Source organism: Aquarana catesbeiana, linkage group LG01 (assembly GCF_042186555.1).
Source record: "Aquarana catesbeiana isolate 2022-GZ linkage group LG01, ASM4218655v1, whole genome shotgun sequence".
In the NCBI taxonomy this organism is placed as follows: Eukaryota; Metazoa; Chordata; class Amphibia; order Anura; family Ranidae; genus Aquarana; species Aquarana catesbeiana.
Genome location: NC_133324.1, coordinates 609,758,705 through 609,778,406, shown reverse-complemented (window position 1 = coordinate 609,778,406; position 19,702 = coordinate 609,758,705). Strand labels below are relative to the sequence as shown.

At 42.3% G+C, this 19,702-nt stretch overlaps 1 protein-coding gene across 2 annotated transcripts in view; it reads right to left on the bottom strand.

The window, feature by feature from the left end:
• Positions 1-1,077: 1,077 nt before the first annotated feature.
• CIST1 (colon, intestine and stomach enriched 1) overlaps positions 1,078-19,702 on the bottom strand; it is an 85,356-nt gene continuing 66,731 nt past the window's right edge. For both annotated transcript variants that reach the window (XM_073600680.1, XM_073600762.1), the window contains exons 4-8: positions 18,355-18,474; positions 15,125-15,211; positions 9,303-9,320; positions 9,054-9,208; positions 1,078-1,362 (exon numbers count right to left, since the gene is read on the bottom strand). In XM_073600680.1, coding sequence (XP_073456781.1) covers positions 1,315-1,362; positions 9,054-9,208; positions 9,303-9,320; positions 15,125-15,211; positions 18,355-18,474 — 428 coding nt within the window. In that variant the 3' untranslated portion in view covers positions 1,078-1,314. The remainder of the gene's footprint in view (positions 1,363-9,053; positions 9,209-9,302; positions 9,321-15,124; positions 15,212-18,354; positions 18,475-19,702) is intronic.

The following is a 19,702-nucleotide window of genomic DNA, read 5'->3' as shown; positions in this document are numbered from 1 at the left end:
TTCCCTGTTGTCTAAAAAAGCTCAAATAACAAAACACACTAAAACACACAAAGAATAAAAAAAGTAAAAAAAAAGTTTTTACCTATATTTAGGGTATTTATTAAGCCTCAGGCACACTGGACGTTATAAAAAAAGCCAGTAACGTTAGCTGTAGAAAGCTGTAGCTGTAGAGTGAGTTTTTCAGCGTTTTTGTGATAGTGTTTTTTTTTTGTCGTTTTTAGCTGTAGCCTTTTTTAGCTTTTTTTAGCAAAACTATACTCTCATAAAAGCTTATGGCTCAACAATGCTGATAAATGCAGAATAGCTGCGTTTTTCTGGCCTTTTTTAAACTGTTTTCAGCTTTTTTCAGAGTTAGAGCGTTTTTACAGCTGAAAAACTCCTCTCAAAATCCACTAGTTCTGGGGGTTTTTTCCAGCTAGAAAACGCCCATGCAAAAAACTGCTGATAACAGCCTATGTATGGACACATAGAATAACATGCTGGGGAGTTTATTGACTGTAGAAAAAAACATCTAAAGCCAAAAACAGCAGCTGTAAAAACGTCCAGTGTGCATGAGGCCTTATTGTGTTATTGTTTTAGTGACCAGGATCACGCATACTGTGATGAAAAAAATGACATCCTCACCACAAAAGTGTAAAAACATACAAAAATCATTTGAGGGCTTTTCCTTATATTTTTTATGTATTTTGTATATTTTTAGATTTTAAAGACAAGGGTAAAGAAATAGGGTCCGCATAATATTTCAATATAATTAAAATACACCAAAAAAAGCTCCATATTGTACTTTTAAATCAACAGGGAGTGTATCTAGTGCACAATATGCTGCCTGAAATGAGTTTCACTTTGCATGCATGTGGCATCAGCAGGCTCCCTATTGCCTGTGAGCAACATAGGCAATCGATCTTCAACTTCAGTTGTTAGCATTCAGAACTGTGAAATATGGCTAAAATATCATTTTCGTTGCTACAGCCTTTTACCACATATACTCAATTTAGGTTTCTTCTTGTGCCAGGTTGTTTTTTTTCCAATACCAATGTAATCAGATACGTGCTTATGTTAGTCAGAAGACATGACAAATTTGGCTATCTATAAATTTATTAAATTACAGATGAAAATAAATAAAAACAGTATTCTTATTGATTATTGTTCTGTAAATGTAATGTACAATTAAAAAAAAAAAAAAAAAAACAGCATAGCATACTCTCAATAAAACAAAAACAAAAAACATAATCAGCTTTTTGTTACCAATAACAATTGTGAATTCAATCTACATACTTTACAGGAAAAACTTTAGAATGCTTTACATTTGATGCACTATTTCGGAGGATAACGTGCAAAAGGAGCTTCTTCATTAATGCCATTCTGTAGGAAATATAGAAGAATTAAAAAAATTAAATTACATAAATAGCACACATACAGTATGTTGTTGCAGTAGATTCTGATACTGGGACTTTGGCACTGGTATTTTTCAGCACAGAACAAAAAGGTCTTTGGCAAACAGGATACCGGAAGAAGAAGAATGTAAGCTGAGGTTTAAGTTCACATTAGGGAGATTTAGGGTTGGGGTTACTGTTGTCAATACAGCTATGGTTACTGAGAGAGAAGGCTTCATGTACACTGGACATTATAATAACGTTATAAAAATGCCAGTAGCTTTGCAGTGAGTTTTCAACGTTTTTCATGGTTTTTGCAACAGCGTTTTTTAGCTTTTTTCAGCATTTTTAGCAGTTTAATTTTTTTTTCAATGGGATCAAAAGCATTAGAAAACACTGGTGAGCCACGTTTATCTGCGTTTTTAGACGTTAGCGCGTTTTTACAGCTGAAAAACTCCTCTCAGAACCCACTAGTTTTGGGTTTTTTTTCCAGCAAATAAACGCCCCTGCCAAAAAAAGTTGATAACCTATAGCCTATGTGTGCATGGACACATAGGATAACATGATGGGGAGTTTATTGACTGTAGAAAAAAACATCTGAAGCCAAAAACAGCAGCTCCAAAAACGTCCAGAGTGCATGAGGCCTAAGGGTTAAGGTCGCATGGAAAAGTAGTGTTATGCCCTGTACACACGGTCGGACATTGATCGGACATTTCGACAACAAAATCCATGGATTTTTTCCGACGGATGTTGGCTCAGACTTATCTTGCATACACATGGTCACACAAAGTTGTCGGAAAATCCGATCGTTCTAAACGGGGGTGACGTAAAACACGTACGTCGGGACTATAAACGGGGCAGTAGCCAATAGCTTTTGTCTCTTAATTTATTCTGAGCATGTATGGCACTTTGTGCGTCGGATTTGTGTACACTCGGAATTTCCGACAACGGATTTTGTTGTCGGAAAATTTTATAGCAAGCTCTCAAACTTTGTGTGTCGGAAATGTGTGATGGAGCCTACAACACGGTCGGAATTTCCGACAACAAGGTCCTATCACACATTTTCCGTCGGAAAATCCGACTGTGTGTACAGGGCATTAGGGTTGAGGGGAAGACTAGTGTTAGCATTAGGGTTCCAAGGAGGGATAGTGTAAGGTCTAATATTAGGGATAAACACAGGTTTAGTGTGAAGAAACCAACTCTTTCTACGCTTGGAGGTCTTCACCAAAAAATACAAGCACCTATCTCCTGGCACATAAAGCTAAGCACGTACAATATGTATATGGGTACAGGCAGGTGACAGTTAATTATCTGTGTCGGAAATGTTTTTCAAAGTCTTTTAAGTTTTCTACGGTAAAAGAGTACTTTTTTCCAAACAAAATAATGTTCATAACTAGAGATAAAAAAGACCAGAAGCAATTTGAATTTTGGGATGCCTTACAAGTTTTCAGGCTGTCATTAGGACCCTCTAGTTTCAACACAGTCTGAATCACTGACCTGGAATAAATGTCCAGTCAGCAAAGTCAGAACTCATGGTTTTCCTACTTGTTCCAGGTTTAAATCAGATCTTAATAAAGTAGAACTATAGGAAAAACTTTTTATTTAATTATTTTTATTTTGGATAGAGTAAGGGAGGGTTATAACCCCTGTAAGATTTATTTTCCCCCGCCATCTGCGTCCCATTGCGGAGATTTCCCTTCGCTTCCTGTCCCAAAGCCAAACAAAAAGTGAGGGGAAATCCCTGCAAATTAACCTAATTCTTTGGGGACCCCCAGGTCACCAGAACTAGCGTCCCCATTGGAAGATTTTCCCTCTATTACATTTCTGGGGACAACCCAAAATTTGGGATTTTCTTTTACTTTCACTTTTAATGATAATGGTAAACAGGACAAATAGAGAGGGTGAATCTCCTTAATGGGGGCACAGACAGCAATAGAGACTGACATCAGTTCTAATCCATCTCCACTCTATCAAAACTAAAAAAAAGTTTGATTTTAGTTATACTTTAACTTATGGAGTTATGAAAAAAAAAAAATTCATACTTTCATGCTGCATTTGTCCTATGTTGGCTCTAAGACCGAGAACTGTGTGATCACATAACCTCTTATCACTCAGTTCTCAGACTGCTCGGAGCTGAGTGACTGTTATGCCTCGTACACATGATCGGACTTTCCAGCAGACTTGGTCCGACGGTCTTTCCGCCGGACTTTCCGCCGGACTACCTGAACGGACGGACTTGCCTACACACGACCGGACTTTCCGGCAGGCTAGGTCCGCCCGTCTTTCCGACGGACTTTCGCCGGAGTTACGGCGGACTTTCATAATGAACGGACTTGCACACACACGGCCAAGTCCGTTCATTTTGAGCGTGACTCGGGTACGACCGGACTAGAAAAAGAAGTGAATCTCGCCGATTTTATCGGCGAGATTGACACCTTGTGAGCCCCGTCGCGGGGCATACCAGGCCCTTAGGTCTGGTATGGATTTTAACCTCACCCAGTGACCATGCCCCCTAAAACGTCACAGTCCCAGCATGCCCAGGGACTGTGACGGCATAAGGGTGCGGGGTCTCCGCCTGCCCGCAGACCCCGACAACCAACGGCCAGGGTTGTCGGGAAGAGGCCCTTGTCCTCATCAACATGGGTACAAGGTGCTTTGGGTTGGGGGGGCCCCGCAGGGCGCCACCTCTCCCCCGAAGCACCTACCCCCCATGTTGAGGGCATGCGGCCTGGTACGGTTCAGGAGGGGGGGGGCTCGCTCATCCCCACCCCCTTTCCTGACCGGCCGAGCTGCGTGCTCTGAACGGGGTCTGGTATGGATTTTAGGGGGGACCCTATGCCGTTTTTTCGGCGTTGGGGATTCCCCTTAAAATCCATACCAGACCTAAGGGCCTGGGATGCCCCGCGCTTGCTGCAATAGGAAAATTTGTTTTTTCTATTGCAGCGAGCGCGAGATGCAATACCCTGTCCGTCGGACCAGCATACAGACGAATGGACTTTCCGTCAGGAACGGAGTCCGGCGGACTAAGATTTGAAACATGTTTCAAATCTAGGTAAATACGGCGGACTTTTGGGAAAAAAAAGTCCGCTGGAGCCTACACACGATCGGATTGTTTGGCGGACTCTGGTCCGCCGGACCAAGTATGCCGGAAAGTCCGCTCGTGTGTACGTGGCATTGCATTCTCTCTCTCTCTCTGTCTCATCAGCCGATCAGCGGCGCAGAGAGAGAGAGACTCGGGCAGAGCAACGCTGCAGTCAAGTGAGGACCAGTGTGAGTCACTGCTGTTTCATCCGATCTAGCTGAAGATATATGCAGATATTTAAAACGGGCGGGGCCCGTGGGGCCCCCTATTGTGCGGGGCCTACGGGCTTGAGCCCAGTCAAGCCCAATGGTAAGTCTGGCCCTGCTTGTGGGTTTAACTAATCTTTTTTTTTGTACAAGTCTTCTTTAAGGGGGCGTGTCAAGGGGTGTGCCTTAAGCCTACAAACTTTTGCTAATAGGTGTCCCTCATTTCCATCTGAAAAAGTTGGGAGGTATGTCACTGAGTTGGGGAGGGGGCGTGCACAGCTGCGTGCCGAAAGGTGGAAATATCTGTCAAAAAGGCAGCCAGGTGGATCCCGACAATATTGTTGGGGTCCTTTCATAGCCTGGAGCGCCTCCTCCTTGTCAGCTGATAGCCCGCTATCAGCTGTGTCAGGTTAACAGGAGAAAAAAAGTAAGTGCACTGCTGTGACCCACAAGAGAAGTATGGCCAAAAAAGCTTTGGCCATGCTTCCTTTTTAAAGCTGAGCTAAATGTAAAAAGCACCATTGATTGTGGCTGCATATTTCTTTAACCACTTGACAACTGGGCACTTAAACCCCCTTCCTAACCAGACCAATTTTCAGCTTTCGGTGCTCTCACACTTTGAATGACAATTACTCAGTCTTGCAACATTGTACCCATATGAAATTTTTTTTTTCACACAAATAGAGCTTTCTTTTGGTGGTACTTAATCACCGCTGGGTTTTTTATTTTTTGTGCTATAGACTGAAAATTCGATTTAAAAAAAAATAAAAAATTCTTTGTTTCTGTTAAAATTTATTGCAGAGTATTGGCAAGTATTGGCAGACTATTGGCGAGTATTGGCAGAGTATTGGCGAGTATTGGTAGAGTATTGGCAAGCATTGGCAGAGTATTGGCGAGTATTGGCAGAGTTTTGCAGTGTTGCAGAGTATTGCAGTTTTGCAGGGTATTGCAGTTTTGCAGGGTATTGCAGTGTTGCAGAGTATTGCAGATTGACATTTAGCAGCGCTGTGGGCACTAAACATCCAGCCCACAGCGCTGCTGCCATCTCTCCCCCTCTCCCCTCGCACTGTACCGATCAGGACAGAGAGGGGAGGGAGGAACCGGCATCATGACGTGACGCCGGTTTGTTTACAAGTGATCGCTCCGTCATTTGACGGAACGATCACGTGGCAAATGGCCGCGATCAGCGGCTATTTACCGTGATCCATGATGCGCCGGGTGCTCCGGACCCGCCGGTTACGGATGTTGCCGGGTGCGCGCCCCAGGGGGCACGCGGGAGCAACATTCTGGAATGACGTCCCACGGACGTCCACCCAGAATAAGCCGACCGCGCTGTTGCCGTCTTTCGGCTTTGGCCCGGTCGGAAAGTGGTTAAAAATATAAGTATTTTTACTTACACCCAGTGTAAATATCTGTTTTATCTCAGCCTTTGTCATCCCTTGCATATTATCACTCAGACAGGAAGGGGGGGGCACTCTTGGCAAATCAAGTTCTGCTGAATGCATATGTGCTATCAGGGAATATGCTGAGAGGATGAGATAAAAGAGAGAGCAGAGCAGATTACTTATCAGTGTGTTGGGGACATAACACCAACTGTATACTTTCAAAGAAAATGCTTTCACTTTGGCTGTGCTTTTGATAGAGCAGTACATATAGGATTCTATATGTGGCTGTACAGAATTAGAAATCTTTTGTCAGATCAGTTCACCTTTTGTGTATTTTAATTGCATATTTAGCTGTTTGCCTGGAGTTCTGCTTTAGGGCCCAGTCACATGGATGTCTAAAAGGACACATTTAAATGCATACAGTGAATAGTTTTGTACTCATCTGTACGCAGCACTACAGGAACCAATAGCACCATACACACAGCTGCATTTAAAAATGAAAATGTGAGCTTTGCTTGTCAGTGTGCAAAAGCGTAGGACACAGCTGCGTCAGGGGCCGTACATATTTGCAGTTTTTATGCATGTAAAGGTGTTTTAAAGCATGTAACATCTAAGGGCTCATCCACATGGGTGCTCAGCCACAGCTCCTAACTGTCCCTGATTTCGAGGGACTGTCCCTGATTTGGAGCAATGTCCCTCTTTCCTCCTCATTTGTCCCTGATTTTGGTCTGATCTATATAGATGTATATAAAATGCACTTTTTATCTATCAAAAAGTGTTTCCCAGTTCTAAACCTTTCATCTGATTTCTAAATTGCTGCATTTGTAAATTCCAAAAGCCAATATAAGGGAATATTAGTGGTAAAAAAAGCACTTGTGAGTTTAACCAATCTTGTTTTTTTGTACAATTCTCCTTTAAGGGGGTGTGGCAAGGGGTGTGTCCTATGCCTGTATACTTTTGCTGATAGGTGTCCCTCATTCCCATCTCAAAAAGTTGAGAGGTATGGCTCAGCCCTGTGCAGCGGCCAGAGTCATTTGTTTATTTTTTTCTTCACCATTGAGCTATGTGCAAGCAGCCTATTGAAAGGGAACAGGAGCCCATCAGCTGTACATAGTTACATGCACAGCCATATTTGACAGTAATGTATGGATGGGTGCATGCATCCAGACTCAGCGCCTGTGAGCGCCCATGAGAATGAGTCGTAAACATGGATACTTTTGGTATATATTTTATGCAGAATCCCTCTCTAGCAAGAACCTATGCTCTGTGCACAGAAAACGCATATGCCCTCGTGAATGAACCCATAGGCATAAATTGCAATAAAGAGCAGTGACAAAACTGTGGATTTCTGAGCTACGAGGGGACCCAAACTACCTAGAGATATGGGTTTAAACTGGTTCTAAAGGCAAACGTTTTTTTTTTTAATCTTAATGCATTCTATGCATTAGAGTAGAACTATGACTAGCTACGACTAAGGCTATTGCTGAAACGCGTCAGTTTTATTGTTTTATTGTCACTCTGATGTACCAATAAACAACACTTCAAGGATTACAGTTTTGCCGGCTCTCCTTATTACTGTTGCATTGAAGTGTGTTGGGACACATCGAGCCTCAGCACCTGTGAGTGGGCCTGGTGTATGGACTGAGTTGTCCCTGCAGAGAGCACTGTTACCTTTCTTCTTTTCCAAAGTAGAACTATGAGCAGAACTTTTTTTTTCATTACGAATAGGGTAAGGGAGGGTAATAACCTCTCAGATTTTTTTTTTCATCATCTCTGTCCCATTGCGGAGATTTCCCTTCACTTCCTGTCCCATAGCCAAACAGGAAGTGAGAGGATATCTCTGCAAATTAAAGGATTTTTTTTGGGAACCCCCAGCTCACCAGAACTAGTGTCCCCATTGGAAGATTTCCCATCTATTACTTTTCTGGGGACAACCCAAAATGTGGGGTTTGCTTTTACTTCCAATGGTAAACAGGACAAATAGAGAGGGTGAATCTTCTAAACAGGGGCACAGACAGCAATAAAAACTGACAGGGGCTCTAATCCCTCTCCACTCTGTCCAAAACAAAACAAAAAAAAGTTTTGCCTTTAGTTATACTTCAAGATAAAAAATAAAAAAACCTTCTGGGTGCAGCAGCCCCCCTAATACTTACCTGAGCCTGTCAATCCAACGATGTTGCAGGAGTGTCTCGAACTCTCCCACCTCATTGGCTGAGACGGCAGCGCGGCCCCATTGGCTCCCGCTGCTGTCAATCAAAGTCAGTGAGCCAAGGGAGAGAGGGGGTGGGGGCGAACCGCGGCTCCATGTCTGAATGGACACACAGAGCAGGGGCTCTGCTCGGTTGACCCCATAGCAAGCTGCTTGCTGTGGGGGCACTCAGCAGGGGAGAGGGTCCAGAAAGGCCGGCGAGGGACCGGACAAGAGGAGGTCAGTCCGGTCCGGTCAGGTTAAAGTGGGGTTCCACCCAAAAAAACAAAAATACTTGAAAAATCCTAAAAAACAAAACAAAAAAAATTTGGATATTTTTTTTTTAACTTACCTCTAAATGCCTGTTGCTAGGGGGTCCCTCGTAGTTTGCTCCTTCCAGTGCCTGGGCTGGTGACATCACTTCCCCCTCGGCACAGGAAGAGCTCCGCTCTGCTCCCTCGCCGCTGTCAATCATCTGGGACCCATTACAGGTCCCAGATGACTGAGCGGCCAATCACGGCGCGCGATGCCGCTCGCGCATGCGCAGTGGGTGCCAGGCTGTGAAGCCACAGCCCGGCGCCCACAGTTGCAATGCCGGCGCCACTGAACGGAGGGGGAGATGAGCGGGGCTTCGATCCCCCGCATCGCTGGACCCTGGGACAGGTAAGTGTCCGATTAAAAATCAGCAGCTGCAGTATTTGTAGCTGCTGACTTTTAATTTTTTTTTTTTTTACCTGACCCCCTGGGTGGAACTCCTCTTTAATTAAAGGTTGCCTAAAATCAATACTTGGAATTATAATTTACAGTTTGTCTCCTTACCATAGGAACCTCATCCAGTTTTTCGAATCCTGGCCCAGGTTTCCGGAAGAACTTCACAGCAGACACAACAATAACAATGGCAAGGATCGAAAAAAATATACAAAGTACAGCTATTAGGCCGGGATTATCTGACAGGCCTTTGTTTGCTGGAATACCTGTAATTATAAAAAAGTACATTATTTCCATATATTTGATCAGAACTACAGAACCAACAAATAGCATGCATATTTTAGCATTTAAAAATCATACCTGCTGGAATGGATGTCCCTAGGAATAAATAAAGAAAAGCAGAGATATTAGTACATTTTTAGTTTTGCTTTTATTATTTTGTACTACATTGCTGCCACCTAGTGTCAGCAACACACACTACAATATTTAAGCATGAAAAATGCACTGAAGAAAGTTGGATCCAACAAAGCAACCTAAGAAGGAGCGTAGGACCCTGTGGATGTCCAGGGGCACTACTACAACCTGTAGTTTATTGGTGCCATACCAGAAACACACTGCAAATAGGGTGGCTTCTCTTTGATCAATGTAATCATTATCAGTGTCTTTCGAAGAGATCGGGTGGATCCAAAGTTGCTGCGTTTCCTAAGGTACCATTCTGCCTTAATTTACCATTAACCAGAATTAATAATTGTCTATTCTTTTACTACATAGCCATCCTTGTTTGTTTAAATTTTGGAAGGAGTGTTCAGCATATTTTTAACCCCTTCGCATCTAAGGGTAAAACAAATGCTAATGCCTAAGCACAATTTTGCAACATTGACATGCGTTAGTAAAACCGTACATATCATCACAACTACTTTGTGCATCCAGGTGAATTATACCTTTTTTATTCAGCACAAATTGGCCTTATATTTGGTGGTAAATGGTAATAGATCGCTCCTGATTTATTTATTTATTTATTTATTTATTTATTTATTTTTTATTATCAAAGGAAAACTGGCCCAAAATAGTATTTATTTTTTTTATTGAGCTGTACATTTCCACTACTACCGTAACCTACCACCAAAAAACAACCCAAAATAAATTCTCCTGCTCCTCACGATCACATCGATATCACATATTTGTATGTTAGTTGTTGTATGTACCCACAGTACAGCCCAGAAACAAAAGTGTGCATTTTTCTTTTTTATCCTACGTAGCCTCCCTGGCGGTTTTCCCGAGTGTGGCTCGGGGTTAAAATTCAGTACCATTAGCGGTAACCCCGAGCCACACTCGGGATCGCATTGCAGGATCCTGGGGCGGCGTTACTTACCTTGTCCCCGGGATCCTGCGATGTCCCCCGCAGTGTCCGAGGGCTCCGTCCTCCTCCGAAGCCTCTCCGTGCCAGGCTCCGTTCCCTGCGAGCGGCGCGACGCACGGGGGCGGAGCCTGGCGGCAAATTCAAAAAACTGTCAAAATCATAACACATACAGTACTGTAATCTTACAGATTACAGTACTGTATGAAATGATTTCACATCCCTTTTGTCCCCAGTGCTCTGGCCCATGCCCTGCATGCAGTTTTACATGATATACACTGTTCTTTCTGCCTGGAAACTGGAGATTGTCCATAGCAACCAAAAAGTGTCCCTTTACGTCAAAAGTGGCTTTAGACCAGCTAGAAAACAGCGATAGTAAATTAGAACACTTGCAGAATTGAGCGATAGTGAATTGTGGGGAAATTTATTTTATTACTATTTTTTTAAATTTTTTTTAATTATTTATTTTTATTTATTATATTATAATTTATGTTTTTGTGTTTCAAACTTTATCATACCCGGGATATCTACTAGACTCTGGTTTGGACAGATTTAAGTGTGTTATTGTTAAGATTTACAGACCTACAATATAAAACGCCAAATTTCCATGCAAAATAATGGTACCGCTTTCAGCACCTAAAATCCGAAATAATCATACCGCCAGGGAGGTTAAAACACACCGACAGTGATAGTAATTGACACTGATACTAATTGAAAAATGCTTTTTTTTTTTTTTTTTTTTACTGCTACCCAAATTATACTGACCCTGACCTTTGACTCTGACCCTGACCTTGACCCAAACATTAACCCTGGCACTGACCTAGATCAAACCTTGAGTTAAGTTTTTTTTTTTTGTTGTTTTGTGTTATTTTTTACACACAGTTTTGTTTATTTTTCTCTCTGAAAGGAAAGAGGGAGAGAGATACAATGTACTTTATCTCTTCCCTTTATTCAGAGAGAGAGAGAAAACACAGGGGCTGGCTTCACAGTGACTGATCACTGTGATAGCCAAACAGAAGATATCAAAGCGATCAGGTGACCCGGAACCAGGAGTTCCGGGTCCTGATCGTTAGTATGGGACCCGGGGTTTCGGTGAAACCACGGCCTCTGTTCTGCTTCCAGCACAAAGACAGATACACATATATGCAGCCCCAGGGAAAAAAGCCTGGTCCAGTGAGGCCACATATGGTTCTTTAGAAGCATAGTTTTTTCTTTTGTGAATACAGAGCTTGTGTGACTTACCAAAATGCTCTTATTTTGTTTTATCTTTCCAAAGGGCATTCTCCAAGAAAGGCCGTGGCTTGTCAATGTGCATTTTACAAAACTCCAGTCTAGCTTTTCTGTGTCTAGCTTTCAGAATTTAGGCCTTCTACCATGAAGGGCATTATTATTCAGACAATGACGCATGTTATGTCTTGATATTGTCCTTTAATCTTGGAGGTCAGCCATGATATGTTTTGAAGTTTTCCTTGATTCTTTTTTCCACCATTCAAATGAAGGGATTATTCATACCAGAACCATACCGCACAGCCACTGGTGTGCACTGTGTGCAGGACAATGTGATGTGCTGTGATCATCTTGTTGCATTGTTTACTTTTTTTTTCTTAACTGTCAAAATGACAGCTTATTGAAATCTGTTCACCACAGTGGGTTACGATGCAGCGTATCAAGTTGCCCTGCGGTGAAAAAATTACTGCACAAACTTCTTGAATAAGTTGGCAACTATGATCACAGGAGTCCTTTAGAGATAGATTTGTAAGCTTTACCTTTAATGTACCTTTCTATTACTTTCTTCCTTTTCTCCTCAAACATCTCTCTGCTTTTCTTTCTTTTTTTTTCTATTCATTGTGCTGCGCACGGTGGTGAGTTTCTTCACTAAAGTGGGCTAATTGACTAATTTGTGAAATCACCTCTGATACTAATTACAGTGAATAGTCTTCTTGGAAGATCACCAAAATCCAAAAACATGTTTTAACTTCTAAGGGGTGCTAATACTGTAATTACAATAATTATTTCCATGTCACTTTCATTTGTCAGTTAAGGTATAAAGCAAAAGCAATGTGTTTGCTCCGTGGAAAAAAAGAATGATGATTGCAAGTTTCAACAATTTTTTTCTTTTTGTATTCTGTTATTATGTCAAAGCTTCTCAAATACAGCAAGCCAAGTCATCACAAAAAATCTTCCAGTCTATCAAAAATGCAATAAAGCAACACATACTCGGCATATAAGGATGACAAGAAAGAGGCAAGAATAAATTGTGTCAGTGACCCTCCATGCCAACTAGATGGTACCACATCCCCAAATGAAATGACAGAGAAAATTGTATTATGGATGGGACTTTGTAAGCACCATGAGACAAAGTTATATTAAAATACAAAAAGTTTATTGTGCAATCATTTAAAATCTAAACACTATGTTAAAACGCATACAAAAGTTTTATATCCATGTGCATAGAGATTCCTGTAGCAGGTATTATAATAAACCTCATCAGTCAAAAAAATGATATGGCAAAGTAGACTACAACACGTTTCAACTTGAATTCTTCAGGGAACTATTTCAACTAAGATGGGTTAATATTGTTAGTAAAGTGGGTAGGGGGTGGAACCAAGGAATGGTGCTCTGAGGTTGGTAAGGGGTACAACCAAGGGACAGTGCTCGGAGGTGGGTAGGGAGCAAAGAAAATCAGTGACTCAGAAGGAGGTGGGGGAGTACCTGCACCTATTCTCCAAGAAAAAAAGCCCTGATAAAGACCAGCCAATTTCTGACACCCGGAGACCCCGAAAACGGTAAAAAAACACATTATGCTCTCCTTCCTGATTCCCCTCTCAGACCACAGGCTTCAATAGGACAATCCTCATGATGTGCATAGAAATATGAAGCACAAATAGGCAAACATAGTGCTCACTGTACTTTATTTCAAAATGAAGGTAAGATTAAAAATACTCACAAAGGAGATGCAGTTATTAGCTTCCCTGCACAGATCCACACAGGAAAGCTCTATTTTCACTCCATTCTATTTTAACTGAAGTCCTGGTGAAGGGGGAGATTTCTCTGACCCCTGAAACCAGAGGCGGAACATTAAGGGCGCCCGGGCGCCGCCCCCCGTCCATCGCCCCCTCCCCTATCAATGTGTCTGTCTCCTTTCAGGACACTGGCGCATGGATTCCAATGCGGAGGGGCTGTTTTATTTTTGAAGCACCGATTAGAGCCAGATGCTCTAATAGGCTTCAAAACAGGGTGGGCTCGGGTCGCAGAGAGTGTGCTCCAAGCCCACCCAGGTGTGTTACAAAAGCAAATTTGTTTGCTGCCCCGCCCCCCCCCCCCCCCCCAAATAAAAAAAAAAAAACAGCAGCTGCCACTGCCTGAAAGTCATTTTCTGTTTTTCGTTTTTAGTACAAACTAATAAATAAAATTAGACTTTTATCTTTTGGTTTGGCACTTCTTCCATTTGTGAACGTGCTTATCTTACAAATGTTAAAAAGGACCTTTTCACTAAATACCATTGTAAGAGGTCACTTCTCCATTGACTGCCAACGTAAGGAGATTGGGGTGGTCAAACACTGGTTTGCAAATTTGTTGAGGATTTCATTCGATTGAATACTTATTGTCTTGAGGCTGCTCTTTGGTGCCTTATGCCCATACACACGATCGGAAATTCCGACAGCAAAAGTCGGATGTGAGCATTTGGTCGGAAATTCCGACCGTGTGTATGCTCCATCTAATTTTGCTGGCGGAATTCCCGCCAGCAAAAGATTGAGAGCAGGTTCTCTATTTTTCCGACGAAAAAAGTTCTTATTGGAAATTCCAATCGTCTGTAGCAATTCCGACACGCAAAATTCCTATGCATGCTCAGAAACAATTCGACGCGTGCTCGGAAGCAGTGAACTTCATTTTCTCAGCTCGTCGTAGTTTTGTACGTCACCGCATTCTTGATGGTCAAAAGTTCAGAGAACTTTTGTGTGACCGTGTGTATGCAAGCCAAGCTTAAGCGGAATTCCATCAAAAAAAACCATCCAAGATTTTTCCGACGAAAATTCTGATCGTGTGTACAGGGCATTAGGGTAGCCTGACCCAAACCTCTAGGATAGCTTATTTGTGTTAAGAGAAAAGAGGAGAGTGGCAAGTTGTAGGAATCAGTCCAGATATATGGTCATTTTTATTGTCAAAACAAATGAATCCTCCAAAAAGCGGCAAACAAGGCTAAAAAGTAAAAAATACAAATTGTATGTAATAGTTATCTTAGTTCTACAGTTCTGTATAAATAGATAATGGTTTGATCAGGGAAATCCCATGTAGGCTAAGTTCACACTGTAGCGGGTCCACGTGCAAATTGCAATCATTCCCTGACCTGCAGGCAAAATGCTCTTTAGAGATTTGTGAGGGTGCGATTAATTCTTAAATGGCACCCCCATGCATCAGAAACTGCAGCATGTGTTAAGGTGCATGAAACTGCATATTGCCGTGGCTCCATGTGGTTCTGTGCGGCTGCATTTTTTTAAAAAGGGCCAGGGACTTTTTCCCTGCATTTCCCACAGGTAGAACAGCCCATTCAAATGCTACAGTGTGAACCTGGCTGTAAAAAAAATAATAAAACAAAATAAAAAAAAAAAGATATATATAATTAGTATGTGCAGTTTTCTACAGTGTGTCTTTTTTGTTTATAGAAAAAAAAAATCATACATTGTGGGACCTGTGTTTTTTAATGCATTTTTCTATTCTTGGATGTTATCTTTGTAAAATAAACACTGTAGAAGCTTGTTAAGTTATTAGCGTAACAGAAGGCAGGGTGTGTAACTTAAAGATGACACCCCTCCTGATCACTCACCATTTATTGTTTCTGTGGCATTGCCCGGATGCAGGGTGCTGAAGAAGGATGTGGTGGTAATGGTCTTATTAGTTGTATATGTAGAGCCTGTGAATTATTTATTTACATGTTAGAATCCAATCATTATCTGTATCCATATATAACTGACTGTTTGGGAAGCTTCAGATAAAAAAAAAAAAAAAAAAACATTTTTGAATTCCCACATTTTAGCTAGTCAACAAACTTAAAGAAATGTTTCCTACCCTTGTTGCATAATGAGGAGAATTGCTAATGTAAAGGGAAATCCCTTGTTATAGTGGAAACATGCTCCTTTTTCTCTCATTTCCTCTTCCCCTTCCATCCATATGCTCATACTGTAACAACAAACAACTTATGACCCGCAGATGTGCCCTGATTTGGAGTCAGTTGGAGTGTTGGTGTGATTAGTTAAAGTTGGTGCACACTTTCTCATGTAATAGTTAGTAAATCACCCTGCACTCAGAATCATCTTTGAAGGCCCCCCCCCCCCCATATCCCTGCGCTAGAGGCAAGGGCAGGGAATCACTGCATGTGTTGATTAAATATTCTATTACATTTGAAAATCTTTTTAGGATGTTAAGCAAAACTGTCACTTAGAGCAATATTAAAAAAAATATATAATATATTGCAGCTTATCAATCATTAGATGTGGTGGATGCATTAGTTTTCTTTTTTTTTAGGCTTTCCCCCCCTCTGTTTTCACCTGGTGATCTGGCCAGTAACACACCTCATTTATTAGAATGCCCCCACTCTGGATGAAGGAGCACAAGGGCCGCCCTTGGTCAGCAGCAATGTCAGTCTGGGTGGAGAGGAGTGTAATGCCGCGTACACACGGTCGGACTTTTCGGATACAAAAGTCCGACAGCCCATCCGACAGACTTTCGATGGACTTTTGGTGGACTTGCGGCGGACTTTCTAACGAACGGACTTAACTACATACAATCACACAAAAGTCTGACGGATTCGTACGTGATGACGTCCGACCGGACTAAAATAAGGAAGTTGATAGCCAGTAGCCAATAGCTGCCCTAGCGTTGGTTTTTGTCCGTCGGACTAGCATACAGATGAGCGGATTTCTGGGTCTGGCTGAGTTACGACGTAAAGATTTGAAGCATGTTCCAAATATAAAGTTCGTCAGATTTGCGACTGGAAAAGTCCGCTGAAGGTCCGGTGAAGCCCACACACGATCGGATTGTCCGCCAGCTTTGGTCCGTCGGCGTGTCGGACCAGTCCGGTCGAAAAGTCCCACCGTGTGTTTGCGGCATTAGATGGACAGAGTCCTCTCCCATTTTTTTTAGCGGGCCTCATCGGACCAGTAGGTAGGGGGGTGTAAACGGACACAAGTCTGTTTACACCCACCTGTCCATAGGAATGCATGGACCTTAGGATCAGGTCCGCCTGAAAAACTGACAGGCAGACATGATTGGAAAAGAACCTAACACTTAAAAGTGTCACTAAAGACAATTTTTTTTTTTATTCTTGGATATAACGGCGAGGTAATAACTCTTGTCAGGTTTTCTAGCTGCCTGTGTGCCCGTTAGGGAGATTCGCCCTTACCGTTATCATCGAAAGTGAAAGTAAAAAAAAAAATCTCAGATTTTGGGTTGACATCAGAACAGGAATAGAGGGAACATCTTCCAATGGGGGGCACTAGTTCTCTCACTTTGGAGGGATTTCCTTTCACTTCCTGTTTTGGCTATGGGACAGGAAGTGAATGGTAAGATCCACATTTGGACACAGATAGCAAAAAAAAAAAATCTGACAGGGGTTATAACTCTCCCTTACTCTATCCAAAAAAAAAAGAAAAAAAAGTTTTGCTTTTAGTGCCATTTTTATTAATAACTTGAAAAATCTCTTTTTTTAATGTCGTGAGTGCTGGCCATCTCTTTTACACAACTTCCTGGATTCCCAGCATGCTTTGCAGCTTCTCCTCCTTTGTTTACTTTCAGTTTGTAAGGACTACATATCCCATGGTGGCGGTGCCTTGCTGCCTGCAAGCAGTTATTTCTGTACCAACTCTGCCTCCTGAAACTCCTCCTCTCAAGCCCCTTTCTCACAAGTGCAACCTGAAAATCGTGCGACTTTGACGCAACTTTGTTGCGACTTAAGGGATTGCCTGTGTGATCTTGAGGTCCATGGATCTTAAGTCGCATCAAAGTCGGACCAAAGTAGTGCAGGGACTACTTTGAAGTCGCTGCGACTTGAAGTCGCACAGATTTGAACGGTACCCATTGGAAATCATGGGGTACGACTTGTCATGCCACTTTGCAGTCCCACTGATAGGGCATAGTGAATACGTGTCTCAGGCATCATGGGATTAAATATTCACAACTTTACAAACCTCAGGATTGAACAGATTAAGAGGAAGAAGCTAGAAATAGTTGAAATACAATGTTGACATTATTATATGATTTTACATTTTGACCATTAATAAGCTTGAATTTTTTTTTCCACTAATTTGTAAACTTTAATTTGTATCCCTAGACTGACACTAAACTAATATTCTACACTGAAAATTGAAGCAAAATAGCACAGTATAGCACACTAACTAATAGCACTGAACAGAGCCCTGTTCTATCTCTCTCCACACCGAAATCGCACTGAAAATGGCCATTGAAAGAATACTTTTATACTGTGGGGTGGGAATGAGCCATGATTGGATAAAGTCATGATGACAGTGTCCAATCATGACTCTGACAGTGCTCTGTGCCCTGTTTGGCTGAAGCTTTCACTGCTTCAGCCAATCAGGGCTTGTAATGCACAGTTTAGCGCCGCAATGCATTGTGGTCGGTTTGGGGGGCAAACAAACAGTCAAACAACCCGTTTGTTCGGCTGTTCGCCTAACACCCGAACAACGAAAGTTCAGCCTGAACTTATGCTCGGGCCGAACTGTTCTCCCATCCCTATATATGTATTCAGGTGTAATTCAATGGTTGTATTACCAAAGAGGGATTCCTAAAAAAAAGTAACCACTAAGTGTACCTATGACATTTTGATGCAGTATATGTTATTACAAGTTTACTGTTGCTACAACTAACTGAACAGCAGACTTTTATGAGCTGGTCCATATAACAGTCTAATAAATGTTTCCTTATTACTATATTTAACAGCTAATGCCAGGAGGGATTTTCTTACAAATAACAGTATGATTGATGTTGTGCCCTCCTATTATTTACTGTCAATAAGGGAAAAGTCTATGCAATATTCCTTACCCGTACTGCTGGTGTCATTAGTGGTAGATTCAGATGCACGTGGACTTGTTGCATTAATTAAACTAGTGCTGTGTTCTGTGTGTGTCTCTTTGGATATTTCAGTGAATATACTGCTGGTAGCTGAAAAAAAGCACATGTAAATACATTAATAAACTTGCCAGGCCCTGAATAAAATATTGCTTGAACGTTTTGACGATTGGTATAGATGTTGCAAAATGGATTTCAAAATTGATATTTGTTTATAGGACAAGTGATTGAAGGACAACTGCACCTTTGTTTACCAAATCAATATTGCAATGAGCCTTGCCCACTTATTAAATCAGTAGTATAAATGGTATACCCTTTTTCCACATAAAGTAAGATTTTGCCTTGTGTTTACCAACCAAAATGGTGGCTGCTTACATCATCACTAACTGGATACAGGATATCACCTGTATACTTGATCCGCCGCATATTCTGGATGATCAGTTAAGCCCCATACACGCGATAGGACTTTGTACAAACTTTCCTGTGGATTTTTGTACAAAGGGCGTTGGCCATAAGTTTGTATTGCATACAGACGGCAGGACTTTTCCAGCCAACTTTCACCAAATCACGTGGTTTTTCAACTCTTTACCATCACCCTTTGGTCAACTTCTGTATTGTTGTCTGATATTCACCCCCCTCCCCCAAAGCACCCACCCCCCCCATGTTGAGGGCATGTGGCCTGGTACGGCTCAGGAGGGGGGGGGGGGCACTCGCTTGTCCCCACCCCCTTTCCTGACCGGCCAGGCTGCGTGCTTGGATAAGGGTCTGGTATGGATTTGGGGGGACCCCCACACCGTTTTTTAGGCATAGGGGTTCCCCTTAAAATCCATACCAGACCTAAGGGCCTGGTATGCCCCCAGAGGGGAATTCCCTCTCGTGCTGGCCGCAATAGGAAAATGTGTTTTTCCTATTGCAGCCAGCGCAAGATGTACAGTACCCTGTCGCCGAGAGCCAGCGCGATGGGTTCGCGCTGGAAACATACTCGCGGCTTCATACTGTAGTTTGTACAAAAGTCCGATGCTATTGTGTACACACGATCGGACTTTGCTCCATCGGACTTTTGTTGCCGGAAAGTTTGTGCGTTCGCACAGCCAACAAAAGTCCGATGGAAACAGAAAAAGTTTGTCCGATGGAGCGTACACACGGTCGGATGTTGCTCCAAAACAGCTAATTTGCATGTTTGTTGTCAAAAAGTCTGATCGTGTGTACGGGCCTTTTGTGCGTTCGCACAGCCAACAAGTCCGACAGGGCCTTTAAAGAAGATCTTCAGGCTGTATGAAAAAAAAAGTCAGCAGCTACAAGAACTGTAGCTGCTGACTTT